The sequence below is a fragment of the Mustela nigripes genome, chromosome 9 (genome assembly GCF_022355385.1).
Source record: "Mustela nigripes isolate SB6536 chromosome 9, MUSNIG.SB6536, whole genome shotgun sequence".
NCBI lineage: Eukaryota > Metazoa > Chordata > Mammalia > Carnivora > Mustelidae > Mustela > Mustela nigripes.
The window spans coordinates 76,400,293-76,419,961 of record NC_081565.1 but is presented as its reverse complement, the minus strand read 5'-3'; the positions used below and the strand labels follow the sequence as shown (position 1 = coordinate 76,419,961).

At 41.3% G+C, this 19,669-nt stretch overlaps 1 protein-coding gene across 1 annotated transcript in view; it reads left to right on the top strand.

Moving 5' to 3' along the window:
- The window catches only part of RORB (RAR related orphan receptor B), a 185,750-nt gene that overhangs the window by 137,201 nt on the left and 28,880 nt on the right, over positions 1-19,669 (top strand). The window contains exons 3-4 of the mRNA XM_059412318.1: positions 265-406; positions 8,777-9,178. Coding sequence (XP_059268301.1) covers positions 265-406; positions 8,777-9,178 — 544 coding nt within the window. The remainder of the gene's footprint in view (positions 1-264; positions 407-8,776; positions 9,179-19,669) is intronic.

Sequence of the window (19,669 nt, the reverse complement as noted above, 5' to 3'; positions counted from 1 at the left end):
GATCCGTCCAGGTCACAGACGTCTTAAGTAAACATTGATTAAATGAATGAATAAAAGACACCTTCATCTCTCTGCAGATAGTACACATTTCCCCAGTGCAAACATCTGTAAGCTAACCAAGGAGAAGTGTCCAAAAAAAAAATTTTTTTTTTTTACTTAAACCCAGTTCCAGTCACTGTAGAAAACGTAGCAAAGGTATATGTTAATTTTCTCCATTTTCCTTCTTATAGATCCACCTCCCTCCCATTCTCTTTTTGCTTCTAGGGATTCTTTAGGAGGAGCCAACAAAACAATGCCTCTTACTCCTGCCCACGGCAGAGAAACTGTTTAATCGACAGAACCAACAGAAACCGTTGCCAGCACTGCCGACTGCAAAAGTGTCTTGCCCTAGGAATGTCGAGAGATGGTAAGACACTGCGTTCCTATTTCTTACTTAAAGGCTTTCACATGGATGCTTTGCTGGAGTCTGTTTAAGCCACCGGAAGGATTCTAGACAAAGGGAATTGGGGATAAAAGAAAAGAAAACCATGGGCTGGTTGTACATGAAGAAGATAAGAAAGTATAAAAATACTGTATTGCCTCTGAAATAGGAAGAAAGGAAAGACTTTCCTGTTGTTCATGGAGCGAACTGTGCTAACAAGGCTTGGTGAGAGCCACATAGGCCTAGGTTGGATCCTATCTAGGTTTGCCTGTGCAGGAACAGTTTCCTAGGATGTGAGATTTTCAGAGCCAAAACCAGGGATAGTTTCAGGCAAACCAGGACCATTAGGTCACTGGGTAAGTCTGACAGGTGCATAGGTTGCTTGGTACGTGGAGATGCTAAGAAACGACCTGCATGTCTGTAGGAAGCAGAGGATTCTGCTGTTGGGCATGGATTTTGGGAAAGCATCATGAAAATTGCAAAGGCTGTAACAGAAGTCCACGTCTTAAAAAAAGGCCATGTGGGTGGTGTCCTTCTCATAATACAGCCCAAATGGGGGAGGTGGGTCCCCAGCTGAATTCCACAGATTATGAAACAGGACAAATAAACTCACACAAAGAATTTCATCTAGTATTGCTTTCATTTTTAAGCACTCATCTCAACTAATTATTTCCCCAATGACATTGGCCACAGCACTCCTATATCAGGTTGTGAGCAACCCTGAGTCCTGGGGGCATTTCTGTCTTGTTTTCACTGTATCCTCAGAGTCTGGTTAAAAGCAGGCACCTAAATGTTTATTGAATGAACCATGGAATTCTCTTTTACCTGGAGCCTGACATACAGGCAGTTCCCCTGGTACTTATTCTCTGTGTGTAAATCGTTGCGGATTCTCTGCCTCTGGTCACACCTAATGAAGGTCAAGGTACTATGGAAGGAAGAGAGGGAGGAAGGCTTCCAGATTTTAAAGAAATACAGGTAACTAGCATGCACTGTCTGTTGATATAAAGGGATTTTATGAGTTATTAAATCACCATGAGCCTTTTACTCATTTGGATGAAATCAGTTCTCCATAAGTCTTGGTATCTAAACATAAAAACTACTCAGTTCTTAGCTTGCATTCTCAAAATACTTATAATTTTTTGTTTATCTTTTGCTACTTTCCAGTCCACCTAACTTTGCCTTGCATAAACATATACCTAGGAGACCAATTTGACCAAAAAAAAAAAAAAGAATCTGACTTTGAGCCTTTCAGTTTATAGGTAGCTTCTAAAGTTGCAAGGATGTAAGTTTCCAAAACTCTTCTATTAACTGACTTTTTGTTTGTATTTCTTGCCTTTTTTTCTTGCTTTTGTTTGTTTTTCTTGTTTTTTCTTGTTTTACTTGCTAACTGTGTAGCTTACTCCTAGGGTAAATTGATTACACTGTGTACCTCCACATAACTAAAGTAAAGAAAGTAGAGGGTGGGGATTTAGTAGTTTTAAGGATTTATTTAGTTGAAATTATATGGGAACTTGAGTTGATGACTTTATATTTTATTTTCACCATAGTGAGGCAATATACTAATTGATAGTGTTTGAAGGAGAGTATATATTAATAATTGTGCAAAAAAAAATAAGTCATTAGTTATTTGTCTTTGTTACTTCTTCCTACAATAAAGGAAAGTGCCTCTTTTGGAAGGCAGGTCTTAGGAGTCCATGCTGGGTGAACAGAATTATGGGCAAGAAAAAGGCATATGGTCCAAAGTTCTCAAAATCTAGGAGACTGTCTGAATCCCATGGCATAAAAGAAATATGTTGGGGGGAAGGGTTATTTAATGGATAAAGCCACAATCTACTCTCAAGGGGGAAGAAATTCACCACAGCACAAAAACTTGCAAGTAAAAGCAATACAATGAAAATGTCTTAAAGACACTGGGAATTCAGAATAATGATCTACCTTAATTTTAGGTCCAGAGACAATCCTGAGGCAGCCAGAGATTTCTTCAAAAAGATGTCCTAAACATGTTTTATGTCAAACCTAATGATGAGGAGAAATGCTCAGGAATGGGTATAGTGGTTGGGAAGAAGGATAATTCTTCTGCTGGAAAGAGGCTCCAGCAGAAGCAAAAGATGATTCTTTCTAAGGGAAAACAATTCTTGACTATGTTATATAGAGGAAGTTTCATCTGAACCTTGATTATAAAGGGTATTTTGTAGCAAATAAATTGTATTAATACCAAAGTAGCTGACTAGGTTTAATCTCCTGTTGATATGTAATGCCTTGTTTGTAGATTTCAAAAGCCCCAAAGTTATAGTTGATTACCTATGTCTAGTAAGGACTCAACAATGAGAAATCGTACTTCCTTTGCCACTAATTTATTATACTTACCTTCTGGTGATTAGGCAAGTACTTCAAGGTCCTTGAGTGGTAGTACCAGTGGCCAAGGTAAGATGCCCTCACACCTAACTTCTTTCTGCATATACCTTGCCCATTTTCCTTCAGACAGAAAGTGCCATCTTCATTTTGATATTTGCATTTGCTTTCTGTCAGTTATACATGGCACCAAGAATGTTTATTTCACCATACCTAGTCAACAAAGCAACATAGCTATTTATGGATAGTTTGATATAACTATTAAAATCACTGAATTTTCATTAATTCCTGAAATTTCCATTCTATAATGGTTTATCAGCCATGGCACATATATGAGTAGACAAAAAAACTCAGCAGTAACAAATTTGTTGAAATTTATTTGGTGTAAAGACTGGAGAATCAAATCCACTTGGCATGCACACACATGTGTCTAAAAAGGCGAGGGCACGCATGTTTATATGTGTGAGAATTGATAGCATGTATACGCCCACCAAATCTTCTCCATATTCTTTTTTATTTTTCTTTTTAATGGGCCCTTCACAAACGTTAGTTTCAGGAGTCTTCAGGATAAACTCTTTCCCATTATACTACTACAAACAAACAAACAAAACCCAGGAAAAAATGCTTGGTGCCAGCAGGAAGATGTGGAGCCCCAAAGCAAAAGCATGACGCTCACCTTGCAATAATTTGGGTGTGTGACCTCCTAAATGACATCCATCAATGAAAAAGCAGCAGCTGCCCTACAAGGCCAGGCATCACAGATTAGTCTTCTACTTCTCCAGAACAGCATTGTCCAATATCCAGAACGGTATCCACATGTCACTATTTAAGTTTAAATTTAAACTTTTAAAAGTTAATTTATTTTAAAATTCACTTCTACACTCACACGAGCTGTATTTCAAGTGCTCAGTAGCCACATGTGGCTTGTGGCTACCATCTTGGAAAGCATATAGAACATTCAATCATCACAGGAAGTTCTGCTGGGAAAGGAGAGGGAGGAGAGAGAATATTTTTAAACTATGAATAGGGTTGGGTAGGTTGAATCTGATCTTTTCTACAAAGCTTAGAGCACTATAAAAAAGGCATATCCTTGAAATTAAAAAGAGTTAAATTAAGACCGGTTTCCTTGGTAGGCAGCAAGATGTAGGCATAGAGAACTTTACAACCAAAAGATTGTAAGATAAAATAATTTCCAAAATGAGTATGGTAGTTCTACGAATGGGTTCTCTTGAAGCCAAAAACACATCTCTAGATGTCATGTGTTAGTAAATACAAATCTTCAAAGAATCGATGACTTTGCTTTATAATTATTCCAAAAACTTCTGTTCCATTTAGAATCCCACAGTCTGGGGCGCCTGGGTGGCTCACTCATTCAGCATCTGCCTTCGGCTCAGGTTGTGATCCCAGGGTCCTGGGATCAGGCCCTACATCAGACTCCCTGCTTGGTGGGCAGCCTGCTTCTCCCTCTGTCACTCCTCCTCCTTGAGTTCCCTCTCTCACTGTGTCTCTATCAAATAAGTAAATAAAATCTTAAAAAAAAAAAAAAAAGAATCCCACAATCTAAATAAATATGAAAAGATTCCCAATATTTTGCATAAAATTGTTCTTTGCTAGTATGGGATCAAAATGAGTGATAAGAGCATATCATAAGCAAATATCATCATCACTGAATATTTATAAAGCACTCTGATGTATACAGAATCGTGCGAGTTTGAGAGCTAGCAGTTTAACAAGTGGCTGCCTCTGTACTCAAGTGAAAATCATTAACACAATAATTCAAGTTTGAGAGGGGCAAATGCTTAAAATATGTGCCATTCTGATTAATGAGTAGTGGTAAGAAAAATGCTAATACTTGAAAATATAATAGTAATGCAGCCTTTATTAGAAGTAGGCCTATGAATATAACAAACATTTTTACAAATGGTGACAAGGAATTTTTTATATGTATAATATATATCTGTCAGGAAAGTTTTCAGTATATTTACTTATTCCATGTACTAGAATCATTTCCCCCAAATATATCACGACTTTTATAACAGGAAGGGGTACAAAACTGAAATACTGGCTCATCAGTGTTTCTGAAATAAATGGAAAATTTATTCTAAAATAATATAGTAATTGTCAGCGAAGTTCTTGATTCAGGATGAAGCCAGATAATTCCAAAATGTAGGAGAGCTTTAAGTTGTCTCTGAAAATATTTCGGTTTGTTTGGTGACCTGGAAAGGGCATAACTGTTCACCATTGGGTTTTCAGGTGTTTACTAGGGCAGAGGTCTGGACAGCATACTTACTTGACCTCGTTCACTTTGATTATGAGATCTGTGGTTAATAGCACATTTCTGAACCTAAAATTATTTAATGTAGGGTCTTAACTGGGTTCACTCATTCATCTGCCTCCAGCTATAGGTCAGTCTGTGCCTCTGCTGAAGGCAAATAGCCTTGTTTGGAAAGATCCAGAGGACTCGGGCGGGGCTTCGCAAAGCTTATCCTCTAGCAATCTGGTTTAGGCATGTCCTTTTCCTGGTGAGAGAATTCAGTCACACAAGTACTTCTGAAGCCTCTGTTTGTCACGTGTCAATCTCCCATTTGGGATTGGCCCACAGCAGGTCACATGACCCTGTGGCAAGGGGGTGGGGCAGGGCGGCCCTGCCCACAATGATAGGGTGGTGTGCATTTACCCTGGGAATAGGTAGGAAGAATCAGGGTCATTAAAGCAATCAACTCACCTCAATGTATATTTCACCTAAAGGCAGAGTGTATGGAAATCTGAAGCAAGGTTTAAACAGAAAGGGTTTTAAAAAGAGACGTTGCATTTATGTCTCCGCAGCGGAGGAGTTTCTCCCCAGTTTTTTTTTTTTTCCCCCTCTATAGATCTTAAACACAAAAGTATTCTACTAAAGTAACTAAGAAAGTAGATATACTCCATGGGGCACCTGGATGACTCCATCGGTTAAGCAGCTGTATTCAGCTCAGGTTATGATCCCAGGGGTCCTGGGATCCAGCCCCACATGGTATTCCCTGCGCAGGGGAAAACCTGCTTCTCCCTCTCCCTCTGACCCCCACCCTGCTCATGCTCTCTCCTGCTCTTCCTCCCTTTCTCTCTCAAATTAAAAAAAAAAAAAAAAGGTAGATTTACTCTAGCCAAAATAAAATTTCAATCTTAAACAATAAATAGAAATTTTGTATCCATCTGCATAGCTCTGTAATAAATGCTATTCTGAACCTACATGAATGCAAAGCACAGGTTAGCAAATAAAGAAGGGTGTCACTTAATTTCTTGGGGGGAAAAGTTCTTCTTCCTGAATCCAGAGTTATCACGGCTTATTTTTTCTTAAACAAAAAAGGTTTTCCGAAAGGAATTTATATATTAAATAAAATATATGAATTTATTAATAAATTTATGAAATTAAAGTTAAAATGTTATATATATTATTTGTAAAGATACAGTATAGAGGTACATAGGATGCTTTCCCTAAAATTTTCTTTAGAATTTGGTCCATGGACAAACTGGAAATATAGCACATAAATGTATGTCTGAGATACAGAATCTAAAAAAGAGTGTGTCTCTACCAACAAAATTAAATGCAGGGATCTGAATGATTCCAGACTCTATAAAAATGACAGTTGAGGTGGAAAGGGGAATTCGGTGTGAATTAAACATGTGAATTGTCTTCGGTCAGAAAACTTACTGGGTAATTACCCCTTTGTTTTTCTGCTTAGGCAGCCCCACAACTTAGTCTTTTAAGGAGGACTCAGGAGAAACAGGAAATTTGGGCTGCTCTAAATCCAGCCTTCATAGCCACAACCTTCCAGCAGGCAGGAAGGAGAAGACAGCATGTCCCCACTCTCAGAAGTATCTGTAGCCTTTCCATTTACTTCCTGCCACCCAGAACTTAGTCACAGCGGCACCTGCCAGCGAGGGGGGCTGGGGAATGTGGTCTCCATTCTGAACAGCCAACGCTTAGATAGAATTTGGTAGCTCTATAACCAACAGAAGGAGAAAATGAACATTGATGGAACATGGCAGGGGACGGGGGCGTTGTGAAATGGCAGCTCTTTCACAGTAGGTATCTCTCTGGGGACTCTCTGTTCTGGAGAGTTCTTAAGCACTTCCTCATTTAGTTTTTCTCAGAAATTATGTTCACCAGCACTAGTGACTAAATCCAGGAATTGGACCTGCTTCTACCCTCCACTTTCTTCTTTCTACATTCCCTGGGCTTCCAGTACCAAAAGGTGATTGGGGGAGCGGGACCTGGATGTCTCGGTCCATTAAGCATTTAACTCTTGGTTTCTGCTCAGGTCGTGATCTCAGGGTGGTGAGATCAAGCCCCAAGTCGGTTCCATGCTCAGCAGGGAGTCTGCTTGTCCCTCTCCCTCTGCTCCTCTCCCTGCTCACTTGGGTTCTCTCTCTTTCTAAAATAAATTAATAAATAAAAATATTTTCTTTGAAAAAAGGTGATGGGAACATTGTTGGGAAAGAAAAGAAAGTGGAAACTCAGAGAGGAACCTCCATGTTTGTTAGAATCCCCACCATTAACATGAACTGAATGACACAGTATCTGATGATTCAGACAAGGTGGCCCCTTGGCTTCAAATACTCGCTTGTGAGGAAAACTGTCAATATCCATAGCAGTTCAGGAGGTTAAGCTCTTCTAGTTAAGAAACAGTGGATTCAGATCAAAACACCCTCAGATCATTCTGTAACCGCTTACAGAGCCTCTTCCTTCTTTTTCCTCACAATGGCTAAGGATTTTTCCTGAAGAGATAGGCGATATACAACTCGGGGGTGGTAGAACAAGAAAGGAAGGATAACGGTGGGCTCACTTGCCGAGCACTGGATAGACAAAACTTCTATTTTCCAAAGACTGAATTTGGTCCCAAAAGCCAACTGAAGTCAAATGCTTACTTCAAATGGTGCTTATCATCCTTGGTCTCACCAACTGTGCTGTTTAGAAAATGTGAAATATGGGATGCCTGAGTGGCTCAGTCAGTTAAGCATCTGCTTCCAGCCTGGGTCATAATCCCCAGGTCCTGGGATCGAGTACCTCATTGGGCTCTCTGCTTGGTGGGGAACCTGCTTCTCCCTTTGCCCCACCCATGCTTGTGCTCTTTCTCTCTCTCTCTCTGACAAATAAATAAAGTATTTTTTTAAAAATGTGAAATAATAGAGCCCTCTCCAACAATCTAGTAACCCTAGTGCTTAGCTCAGGAAGCTAAGAAAGAATATTGGTTGACTTTTTTTTTTAATTTTATAAATTCTTTTTTTATTTTATCTTATGTATTAATTTTTTTTTAAGATTTTATTTATTTATTTGACAGACAGAGAGGCGGGCAGAGAGAGAGGATGAAGCAGGCTCCCCGCTGAGCAGAGAGCCCGATGCAGGGCTCGATCCCAGGACCCTGGGATCATGACCCGAGCCGAAGGTAGAGGCTTTAACCCACTGAGCACCCAGGCGCCCCATATTTTATGTATTAATTTGACAGAGATTACAAGTAGGCAAGAGAGGTGGGCAGGGAGAAAGAGAAGGAAGCAGGCTCTCCGTGGAGCAGAGAGCCCGATGTGGGTCTCGATCCCAGGACCCTGGGATCATGACCTGAGCCGAAGGCAGAGGCTTAACCCACTGAGCCTCCCAGGTGCCCCTTGGTTGACATTTTAAAAGCAGGCGCTATTTGGTAGCTTTTGGTTTGTGGATTTTCCCCTGCACAGAAGAAAGAACCAGGAACTATTCCTTCTAACTTCATGGCAATAAGAGATACATATGTAAGTTTGGACATTTCTTCGAAGCTTAGATTTATTTCTCACTATGCACGTTTTAAACCAGGACGGACCCTCCCAAGTCTGACCTTTCCCCAGATGCGGGGAGCAGGTGAAGGCACTCTTGGGCATCCGGGTGCTGGGATTCTACGCATCGATGTGGAGGGGACAAGGACACAGGACCCCTTGGACTTACCGAAATGATAACCCCAAGCCTCTCTCCTGCCTTTCTCTCACCCTCCCCCGCAGCTGTGAAATTCGGCAGGATGTCCAAGAAGCAGCGGGACAGCCTGTATGCGGAGGTGCAGAAGCACCAGCAGCGGCTGCAGGAGCAGCGGCAGCAGCAGAGCGGGGAGGCCGAGGCGCTGGCCAGGGTGTACGGCGGTGGCCTCAGCAACGGCCTCGGCAGCCTGAGCGGCGAGGCGGGGGGCGCTTACGCCAACGGACACGTCATCGACCTGCCCAAGTCCGAGGGTTACTACAGCGTGGATTCCGGCCAGCCGTCCCCGGATCAATCTGGACTTGACATGACTGGAATCAAACCGATAAAGCAAGAACCCATCTATGACCTCACGTCCGTACCCAACTTGTTTACCTATAGCTCTTTCAACAACGGGCAGCTAGCGCCAGGGATCACGATGACCGAAATCGGTAAGTGGGAGTCGCCTCCCAGCTCCTTTTTGGCAATTCTGCTCTGAAGTCAGTCGCCTTGGTCCTTCATAGTGTGGTCGTTGTCGCAGGTCTAGGTTCAATGGCTTGTGTGCATGGCTTCTAGTGAAAAACGCTATTTGAGTTAAAAATCTTTTTTGTGATAAATGTCGTTGGTCTCCCGGCCCACAAAATTTGATGCTGGGCAAAGGAAGAAAGAGGACATGACCAGCAGGAAGGTGCTGTGTGTAAAGGTGCTCTCTGTTGAATTTGGGTTCATCACTGAAGGAAAATGTTACTGGCATAAATGAGAATTTCAGCAAGTATTCAGAGTGATGCTATTTAAAATAAAATAGCTAAGGGATGTAGAAGCAGTTTGTAATACCTGAATGAACAGGGTTCCAGCTCGTCCTCTAAGATAACTTGAGACAAACCAGAAGCAAGCAGTACCTCCATTTCCTTCTTTTGAAAAGCAGAGGAGTAGGGGCACCTGGGTGGCTCAGTGGGTTGGGCCGATGCCTTCGACTCAGGTCATGATCTCAGGGTCCTGGGACCGAGTCCCGCATCGGGCTCTCTGCTCAGCAAGGAGCCTGCTTTGCTCTCTCTCTCTCTCTCTCTGCCTGCCTCTCAGTCTACTTGTGATTTCTCTCTGTCAAATAAATAAATAAAAATCTTTTAAAAAAAAAAATAAATAAAAGCAGAGTAGACCAGAGACCTGTGTAAAGATCTGTGTCTCTTGTAAGTCTGAATTCAAGAATTCTACCTGGGAAGAGAGTCTGAATTCCTGGCGTGGAAAGAGGGGAGTCTGGAATGTTACAGAACGTATGAGCACCCAGTAAGTTACCGTGAAGAGGGCGAGTCACAGGCCTCCTTTGGCTGCGATGATCTTTGATCCCTTAAGGAGCAGTCCTCAAGAGTGCGCTCTCCTAGCCATGCTCTCTTCTGACCTGTTACAACTTTGTTTTACCCTGTTAAGCTCAGGAGTCTATTAACCAGTGGATCTCGTTAACTAACTGCCATAAAGATATTGATGTAGGTTTCACGTGAGCCTCCTGGGTCACAAAGTTGCCTGTTAACAGTAGCCTAGAAGGGCTACCCAGACAGTGGCTCCATCAGACTTCATTGTGGTCTTAGGTATGGGGGTGGGAGGGAAGCGAGCTGGGCCTCTGGAACCTTGGAGGAAGCGCCTGCTCATGTCCTGCCTTGAGAGGGTCACTAAGCCCCAAGCCACCTGAGTTCCAGTGCTGACTCTGGCTTATTATTTAAGCTGGAGCAAGTTTCTAGATCCCAGTTTGCTCATCTTTATAAAGGGAAAAGTATTAGTTCCTAGATCACATGGTTGTAGTAAGAATTAAATGAGTTTATACTTGCAAAACAGAGCAATGTTTGACACTCAGCAAGTGTTCAATGGTTATTATTTGCACGCCAGTCACCTTCTCTGTCTAAACTATGAGTAGGAGCCCAAAGCCTACGAGTGTTTTAAATAAAGCTGATGTGAACACATAATGAAGTCCGTGCCATATGTATCTTGGCTACTTCCACCATCTGGTTGAGGAAGGAGTGATATTACACAGTTATAAAACCTGAAACCTTATCTCTCTTTTTTAGCAGTTTAGCATGTGACCGTGAGTAAGGAAGTTGTTGACAAAGCATCTGCAATGACACTCATAGCCGAGAGACACAGAAGACTAAGCATCAGCCTTCATGACAAAAACCTTCACTTTCAACGCCGCCCTTAACCTTGGCTTTTTAACTGTGTCCTAGGCACTTTACATGTATTTAATTTCCACAAACATCTCATAGTAAAAATATGATTCCCATTTTATAGATGTGGAAACAGAGGCTTAGGGGAGTCTCATGGATTTTCCCAGGTTTTTCAGGTCCATCCAGGCAGTCTGATTCCAGTCCTTTGGCTTATCCATTACTCTGCTACCTGCTTGGGTTTAATATCCACAGACTGCACTGTCAGCCAGTAAGGTCAGTCTTTCAAAGTGGAGTCACTCCAGGTGCTTGGGAGTCAGTTAAGCTTTTAACTCTGGATTTTGACTCAGGTCATGATCTCAGGGTTGTGAGATTTAGCCCCCCATCAGGCTCCTCGCTGGGCATGAAGCCTGCTTAAGATTCTCTCTCTCCCTCTGCCCCTCTTCCTTTTCTCCCTCTATAAAAAAATTTTTTTAAATAAATAAAGTACAGTCAGTCAGTCTTTCCAAGACGACATATTAAAAAGAAAAAGAAATGGGCACCAGTTTTTGCTTTTATCCTCCTTCATATCTAAGTATCTGAGTCTGGTCTTGATTTTGAACATACATATAAAACGTAGCCAAGAACTTTTCATTTTTGAGCAGTCCTCTGTCCCATACCCCAAAGGAAAGGCTTCTAAGAATTCAGAAACCACAGTTCCTTTGTGGTTTAGAATCGGTCGGAAGTATTAGGGAAAGAGAACTACAGCCAGAGCCATCAAGTCTGGACCTCCGTCTCCCAGTAACTTTTTCTCTCTGGCCCTCTGTCTATTTATTTATGAATTGATGAGTTTGGACAAGATGATTGCAAAACTCATCCCGGTTTTCTGTAGACATCAACACCCAGATAAAAACTAGCATGTATTTTTTCTTGATTATTTCTTGGTACCATTAGTCTTTAGAGATCTCTAGCTGAGCTGTAAAGTTGGGGGGTTTCTTCCATCAGTCTTTCAGGGATCCAGCGGGCTTGTCCTGCTGCTGTTCGCCAATTTAGCAGGCCCCTAAACCCAAGTAGCGACTTGGTTCACATTTCATTAAAACAACAATGCCATCTAGTGGACGCAGACTCCTGCTATGCGTGTCAAGTGCACATAACCTATGACAAGCCACAGTAAGGCGATACACTGTTCTTTCTTGCACCATCCAAAAAACTGTCCCTCGTTTCACTAAAACACCGTGTCCACAGCATTATCGTTGAGCAGAAAAGCATCTGTGGTATGGGATGGTGGTGAAGAATTCTTTCCAAAGCTGAATAGCCTGAGTTCAAATCCTAGTATGCCCTTTCCCGTATGCCATCTACCTGACCTCCTTGGGTCTCAGTTGTAAACCTGGAACAGCAGTAGTCCCACCAGAGGGTGTTGATGAAATGAATTAAGACTAGTAAGCTCTTAGATCGCACCTATCAAGCGTAAGCTGCATTATTATTATTATTAATGTAATTGATGTTGCAATGTGATTTGTATCGTTATAATTAATAAACATTAGTGGTTATTACAAGTAATATAAGTACCTTTCATTGAGCACCTACACTGCGCTGAGCAATGTCCTCCATTTATTCTTATAACAATTGTATTATGCCTATTACAGAAGTAGGCGTGTGTCCATTTTACAGATGAAAAAAAAGGCTCAGAAGTTACAAAATGTATAAAAAAGCAAAATAAGCATGTGAGCTCAGGTCTGAGTAACATCAGAAGCCATTCTCTGAACCATTATGCTGTATGTCCTCCCACCAAAGGGAACCCCTCACAAGATAATTGGCATTTGCACAGCAAAGCATGTCTAGTGTTTGCTGCCTGCCTGCCGTCCTTCTAGGTGCTACAAAGGAGCACCCAGAGTGAGAAAGCTGACATTTTGACCTGCCTTGATTAATGAGCATCTATTCTAATGTGGCTGGTAGCACGTTGTCACAGAGAGAACTCTGCGCAGACAAAATAGAAAGTCTGATTTTAGCCACATTCTCACTGGGTGAATTGAAAGTGATATGACACTAAAGAATTTTTGAGCATCACTCTTGGCTATTAGAAGCCCTGATCTGCTTCCCCTGGTTTCTGAAGGAATAATGAATTGCGTACAAGCACGACATTATTCTGGTATTGAATTTATCATAAAAGCAGCTTTTTTTTTTTTTTTTTAAACTAGTTTGGGGAATAGTTCGTGTAGAATATGGTCTTACAGCTTGGAGTTAATTTTTAAAAACCACATGTTTCAGAACCGTGAAACAGCCGTGGAAACAATAGCAGGGTCATCCCAAAAAGTGAGTTAAAGGAATGTCAGGAGAGTCAGGAATATTCCCCAGAAAATCCAAGCTTGTCTTTCTAAAAATGTACCAAAGAAACTGCAAACTTCTTAGGTTAAGGACCTAATAATAATAACTTACTTCATGGAGAGAAGTGTATAAAATGCATGCTAGCCATTTTGATCCTCACACCAATGCCTTCAGCTGTATAGTGAAGAAATCCCATTTTGCAGATAAAGAAATAAAGGGATTTTCCTAGAGTAGAGTTATTTAGGTGACAAAGTTTAAATTCTGATGTAGGTCCTCAGCTTCCCTAGACTACCAGGCATTTTTTGAAATGTGCCTGGCCTTCAAGACCAGCAGACTGTGGCTCCTGCCCTCACCTGCTAAGAGCAGACATGAAAACAAAGGATAGTAATTCAGTGTGTCATACATTACAAGTCCTGGGCGTGATGCTACCACAGACCCTCGGGGAGGTGAGGGAGGTGGCGGGGGGGCAGGTATTGCTTATGCTGAGCCATAGCTCTTAATAGGAATAGTTTATTTTTGTGGTCTTGGAAATAGAAAACAAAATGTGAGTAAACAAACAGAAAAATATGGAATATTTCAAGAATTATATCCTTGGGTTTCTCAAAATCCTGTAGGAAAAAAAGCTGTGAAATAAGACAAGGACAAAAGTAAGCAGCAAATTAATATTTAGGCAGCAGTATTAACTGGGTTTAGTTGGAACTTTACTTCAGGCTCGCATAAGGATGTGTTACATCTTTGGAGATAAAATTTTGCAGTGCTTGGTGTCAGGGAGAGGATGCCGGCTAGCCGGTACCCAGCGAGCGAGCAACGAAAGGAAGGGAGGCTTCTCTATGTGCTCTCCACAGCAGCTATCAGACGGGTTGGGGGACCCAATAGGGCCAGTACTCTTTTCTTTTTTTTTTTTTTTTAAGATTTTATTTATTTATTTGACAGAGAGAGATGACAAGCAGGCAGAGAGGGAGGCAGAGAGAGAGGAGGAAGCAGGCTCGTCGCTGAGCAGAGAGCCCGATGCGGGGCTCGATCCCAGGACCCTGAGATCATGACCTGAGCCGAAGGCAGTGGCTTAACCCACTGAGCCACCCAGACGCCCCTAGGGCCAGTACTCTTAAGAAAAGCACATTTAAGCTCAAAGATGATTGACAACATATCTGCAAGGTACTAGACAAATAGCCAAACAATATGCTTTTAAAATCAGGGGTTGGGGGGAGCTCCATCAAATTCACTGTGAGGCTAAGGGAATGAATTACCTTTTACACACACTGCCTGAATTTGCTGTTGCTTTTAGTAATTTTCTCTCTAGATAAAGAAACATGAATTCCTTGGTCTCCCTATATAATCTTAAATATAGATTTAGTTTCCTGTTTCTTGTGTGTTCCATTTATGGAGTTTGAAAATTTAAGCCTAAAAACTAGACATAAGCCTTTTTTTTTAAAGTTACCTATTCCAGAACTGAGTAGTAATAGAGGAGCTTGCAAAGAGATTGGTATGAAAGTGATCTAGTCCCCTTCACTACTACTCCATTCTATCAAGTCCACATAGAAACACAGAAGATCTCACTAGCATGCTTTATTGGGGGGAAGTCTATCAATATTGGTGTTTCAGTTTTTACTTATTTAGAACCCAAAGCAGGTGCTATGGTCTTAAGGTGGCATGTTTAATGACATATGCTTCTGCAGATAAATCTTTTATAACTGCTTAAATCTTTCTATGCATATTCATATGTATATTTAATATACATTTCTCTGTATGTAATTAATGACTTATTTGGAAATGGTACAGAGAATAGAATTTAGTTCTAGCTGCATATCTCCTTTGTCCCCCAATGGCACTGGTGGCAAACACAGGCAGGCATGTGATTCGAGAGCACCTGTCTAGTAAGTCACTGAAATAAATAGAAGTAGACCAAATTAGTGAGAAAAATTGTTCAGGCAGCACCGGGAAAGGAAAGTCAGTGTCTTTTGTTCTTGCGTTCTTGCTTTGAGGGAAGACATCTTGGGAACTTCCACTGTCCTCCAGCACCTCTTGTTCCCTCCCCCCAACCACAGGTTCTTTGCAGGCAGTTTAGGGACCATATGTTGAGGATGAGAATCCTTACTCCACATACCAGTTGTGTGAACTGAGGTTCAGTCTCTTCGTTCAGAAAAATAAGGTGGGTTGGATTAAATGACTTTGAAGGATTATGGTTCTCCCACCTCCTGTGGGAGGTTCAGCCCTCTGTACAAATACTCCCTCTGTTACAGCCACTCCCCAAAGAGAAGGGTAGGGTGGTAGAGAGGAGGGGCTTGCAAGCAGCTGGGCTATTCTACAAGGTGCTCAAGCTCTTGCCTGGGGCTGTAGCCAACTACACCTCCCTCATGAGGAGGGGGACCCATGTGCTGGGCTGACCCTAGCGGTGATAAAGTTAATAACCACAATTAGACCAGAACTCGGCACCAGCCTTTTCTCTTCCATCCACACTCCTGAAACAAAATAAAACACAAGAACCTAGGTTAAAAATGAGCATCAAGGATAACCAGAGGCTCAAGAAGAGGGTGGCAAGCAATCTCCGAATACCGGAGTTCATGTTCATTCAGTATAGAGGATGGGATGCTGTGCAGATACAAGTTCAGGGTAAATCCACCCACCCTCACTGGCCCACTCCAACCTGACTACCTCTCTGAGCCTCCACTATAAAATGAAGATATGTTCTGGACTGCTAAAGGGCCTTAGTCCTAGCCCCAGGCCTACCCAGTTATCTCTGGCACTGGAAAGAGATTTACTTGACTCCTCTGAAATTTTTACACCCCCTTGTTCTTTGCCACCTACAGAATTGGCTGCCATTTCTAGAATCCTGCTTTCTATCCCAAGGGAAATTTCCCAGATATGGGGACTGGTCTAACCAACTCCATTTGTCACATTTCTGGGATCTCTACCGTGGCCACACTCTTGTGTTAACCAGTCCATGGCTGTGCATTCCTCTCAAGTGTCCTGGGACAAAGAACTACAGTTCTTTGCTATGGTCATTCAAATCCGTATCCTCCTAGATATCCTTTAATAACCTCACAAAGATGTTCCAAAATCAACTAGTGATATGTTGTAGTCACTCTAGTATCAAGCTCTGTGCATTTAGTGGAGTCAATGGCATAATGTATACAGAAGTACTCTGTGACCAGCAAGGCTCCAAACAAATATAAAGATGGCTTACATTATAAGCAAGACAAAGGTATATGCTCAGTTCAAGTTCGTGTACATGTTTGCATATTTGTCACGACGTGCGTTACCTCTCTATTAATACAGCTTTCCTAATGTGCTAGCATTCACTCCATTAGGTAAATATCTTAACTCACCTTTTCTGTTTTGACTTGAAATTGCACAAAACTGATCTTCCTCACTGGACTTTTCCTAGCAATACTAGTTCGGGATTAATTTTTGACTCAGAATTCACAACTTCGTAAGAAAACTCTAAAATCCACCAACCAAAAAAAGAGAGAGAGAGAGAGAGTCATTGCAAGCTTTGACGCTGGCTCTTGGAAAAGCCCTGAACTACTTTTCCATACACCCATCTTAGGAAGAGTGGGTTAGGGTTCAAGTACCACATGGGTCATCGAGGAACACAGAAATGTCACTTGATGGCCAAATCACTGGAGGTTAATGCACTTCAGTGTTACTGGCATAGGATACAACCAGCTTGAGAGGCTTTCCCTGTCAGTGGGCTCAGGATTGACTTCTTTGACTTTTATGAGTTTGGGGAGACCTGTGGGGGAAGTTCCTAGCTGGAAAGACTTTGTTCTTTGTTTTATTCTTTTTCTTATTGTTTTGATTTTATTTTTAGGATCTAAACTTTCCTGAGGCAAAATACCTTCTACCCTAAGGAGGAAAAATGTGCTATTTAAATTTGAGCCATGTTTCTAAGGCCCATTGTGGAACTGCTTTCTTGTTCTCAGACAGGTTTGTTGTAGGATGACTTAGAGCAAGACTATATAGAAAACACTTACTTTATTTTATTTTTTATTTTTATTTTTTTAAAAAAAAACACTTGTTTTAGGGGCACCTGGGTGGCTCAGTGGGTTAATCCTCTGCCTTCAGGACCCATGATCTCAGGGTCCTGGGATCGAGCCCCGCATCGGGCTCTCTGCTCGGCGGGGGGCCTGCTTCCTCCTCTCTGCTTCTTCTCTGTCTGTGTCTCTGCCTACTTCTGATCTCTGTCTGTCAAGTAAATGAATAAAATCTTAAAAAAAGAAAGAAAGAAAGAAAGAAAGAAAGAAAACACTTGTTTTAAAATATTAGTCCACTAAAGGTATTATTTAAGGAATCAAGTTACTTTCAAAAATTTGGATTTAATGTTTGGAAATGTTAAAAGTTTACCTCCCAAGATTTCCCTTGAAATAGTTCCTCCTTAAGGTCAGAAGTACATTGACTAAATTTCCAAAAGAGGGAGGGGGATTGCTTCAGTTTAAATTCATAGTCAATCCATAGGTCAACAAAATCCAAATAGTAAAAGTCAATGCTGATGATGGCCCTGAGCAATTTTCATAATTAGGTTTTCATCATTTGTGACCCGCTAATTGTCCTTCGGGTGGCGCGCAGAGGTGCGGTCTTTTAAAGAGTGTGAGAGATCTTAATGGGCTCTGGGTTGCATTGCTCTTGTCTGTTCCATCTGAGAACACCCTCCGTAACTCTGCGAGACTTCTCCCTCATGAGTTGGAACAAAGAGAAATTCCCATGTAGCCCCTCAGACTCAAGTCGCCATGCTTCACACAGTCCTTAGAATATGTCTCTCCTGCCAAATCCTTCTTTAGAAAGAAAATCAAACTCAAAGACACTAGGACTTTAGGATGTTAAGTGACTTCCCAAAGGCCATAGAGTAAAAATCCAAAGGGGTCCATATTGGCTTCCTCTGTCTTAGAAGATAGCTCCCTTAGAACTCATCAATTCTAGGACATTGAAGTAAGTTGATGTTTCCTGATTGTTCTGTGAAAGAGGTCTTTCGCTATGAAAGTTAATGTTGAAATGTTTTTCATACTCTTTCTTGATTGTATTAACTAGTTTGAGGAAAGGGAGCTGTAATTTCCCAAAAGTTAGACTTCTACACTATCGCAATAAAATAAAACGTCTGTGAGCCCAAATTGCTTTCCATTATTAAAGTATTAAGAAAGCACCCTCTTACATAGTTCATCTGTTTTGCTGCTTTGTGACGCTTTGTGTTTTGGCTTATACTCTGCTTAGACATCAATGCTATAGAGTTTCTTCCAGTTTTTCCTCTTTACATTCTGCTTTCTTACCTTCTATTTAAAGTGCTCTTGGGGCACCTGGGTGGCTCAGTTTGTTAAGCATCTGCCTTTGGCTCAGTTCATGACCCCAGGGTCCTGGGGTAGAGCCCTGCATTGAGCTCCTTGCTCAGCAGGGAGTCTCCTCCTACTCGCTCTCCCTCTGTGATCTCTCTCACTCTCTAATCTCTCTCACTCGCTCTCAAATAAATAAAATCTTTTTAAAAAATTTAAAAAAAATAAAGTGCTCTTACCTGAGCTTCCTAAAATTTGAGGAAATAGTAACCATTTTTATTAACCATCCATTCATTCGGTCTTTGCCCAGATAATATTACTGGAAGTAATAGTAATCTAATTTTTTTCATTGTTTTACTCTGTGTTCATATTTCATCAAACTGAGTTGATCACATTTTCATCATTTTTTATAGTTAATTACATAGTCTCATTTTGTTAATATAATTTTTCTGAAGAATTCTAAGAATATTTTGGTTGAGGTCTACATGAAGTAAAAATCTGTTATACCATTTTTTGATATACTCATCAGCAGTAGAATTTGTATGAAAAGGAGACTAGAAGCTATGTGATTTCACTGGTGAGGGAGTAGTGAGTGGTTAGACCATGAAACTGAGCCAACAAAGGAGTTATAGGTTATTTATGCCCCCAACTCCTTCTTAAAAGAATTTAAGAAACTTAAATGCTAAAAATATACGACTTTCCTGTTGCGGTTATGCATCATTAAGAGATGGCTGTTTTTTGGTTTTTTTTTTTTAAGATTTTATTTATTTATTTGACAGATAGAGATCACAAGTAGGCAGAGAGGCAGGCAGAGAGAGAGGAGGGGGGAAGCAGGCTCCCTGCTGAGCAGAGAGCCCGATGTGGGGCTCGATCTTAGGACCCTGAGATCATGACCTGAGCCGCAGGCAGAGGCTTTAACCCACTGAGCCACCCAGGCACCCCAAAAGATGGCTGTTTTAAGCTTAAATGTTATTGATGGTTTTATGCTGACAGCACAGCTCTATTTATGCTTAAAAAATAAGAAGCTCTAAATAGAGATTGGAAAAATCAGAAAGGTCTTGAAATTGATAGTCACCTATTAAACCCCAACCAGTGTACTTGTTCTATTCAGTGACAGGAAACTTACAAAACTAGTAGTCTGCGGGTCAAAAAGACGAAATGCACACTTGGTTAAATGCTTCACCTTTCAAATGGTTGTTCTACTATATTATAGTTACTCCCTCAAAGC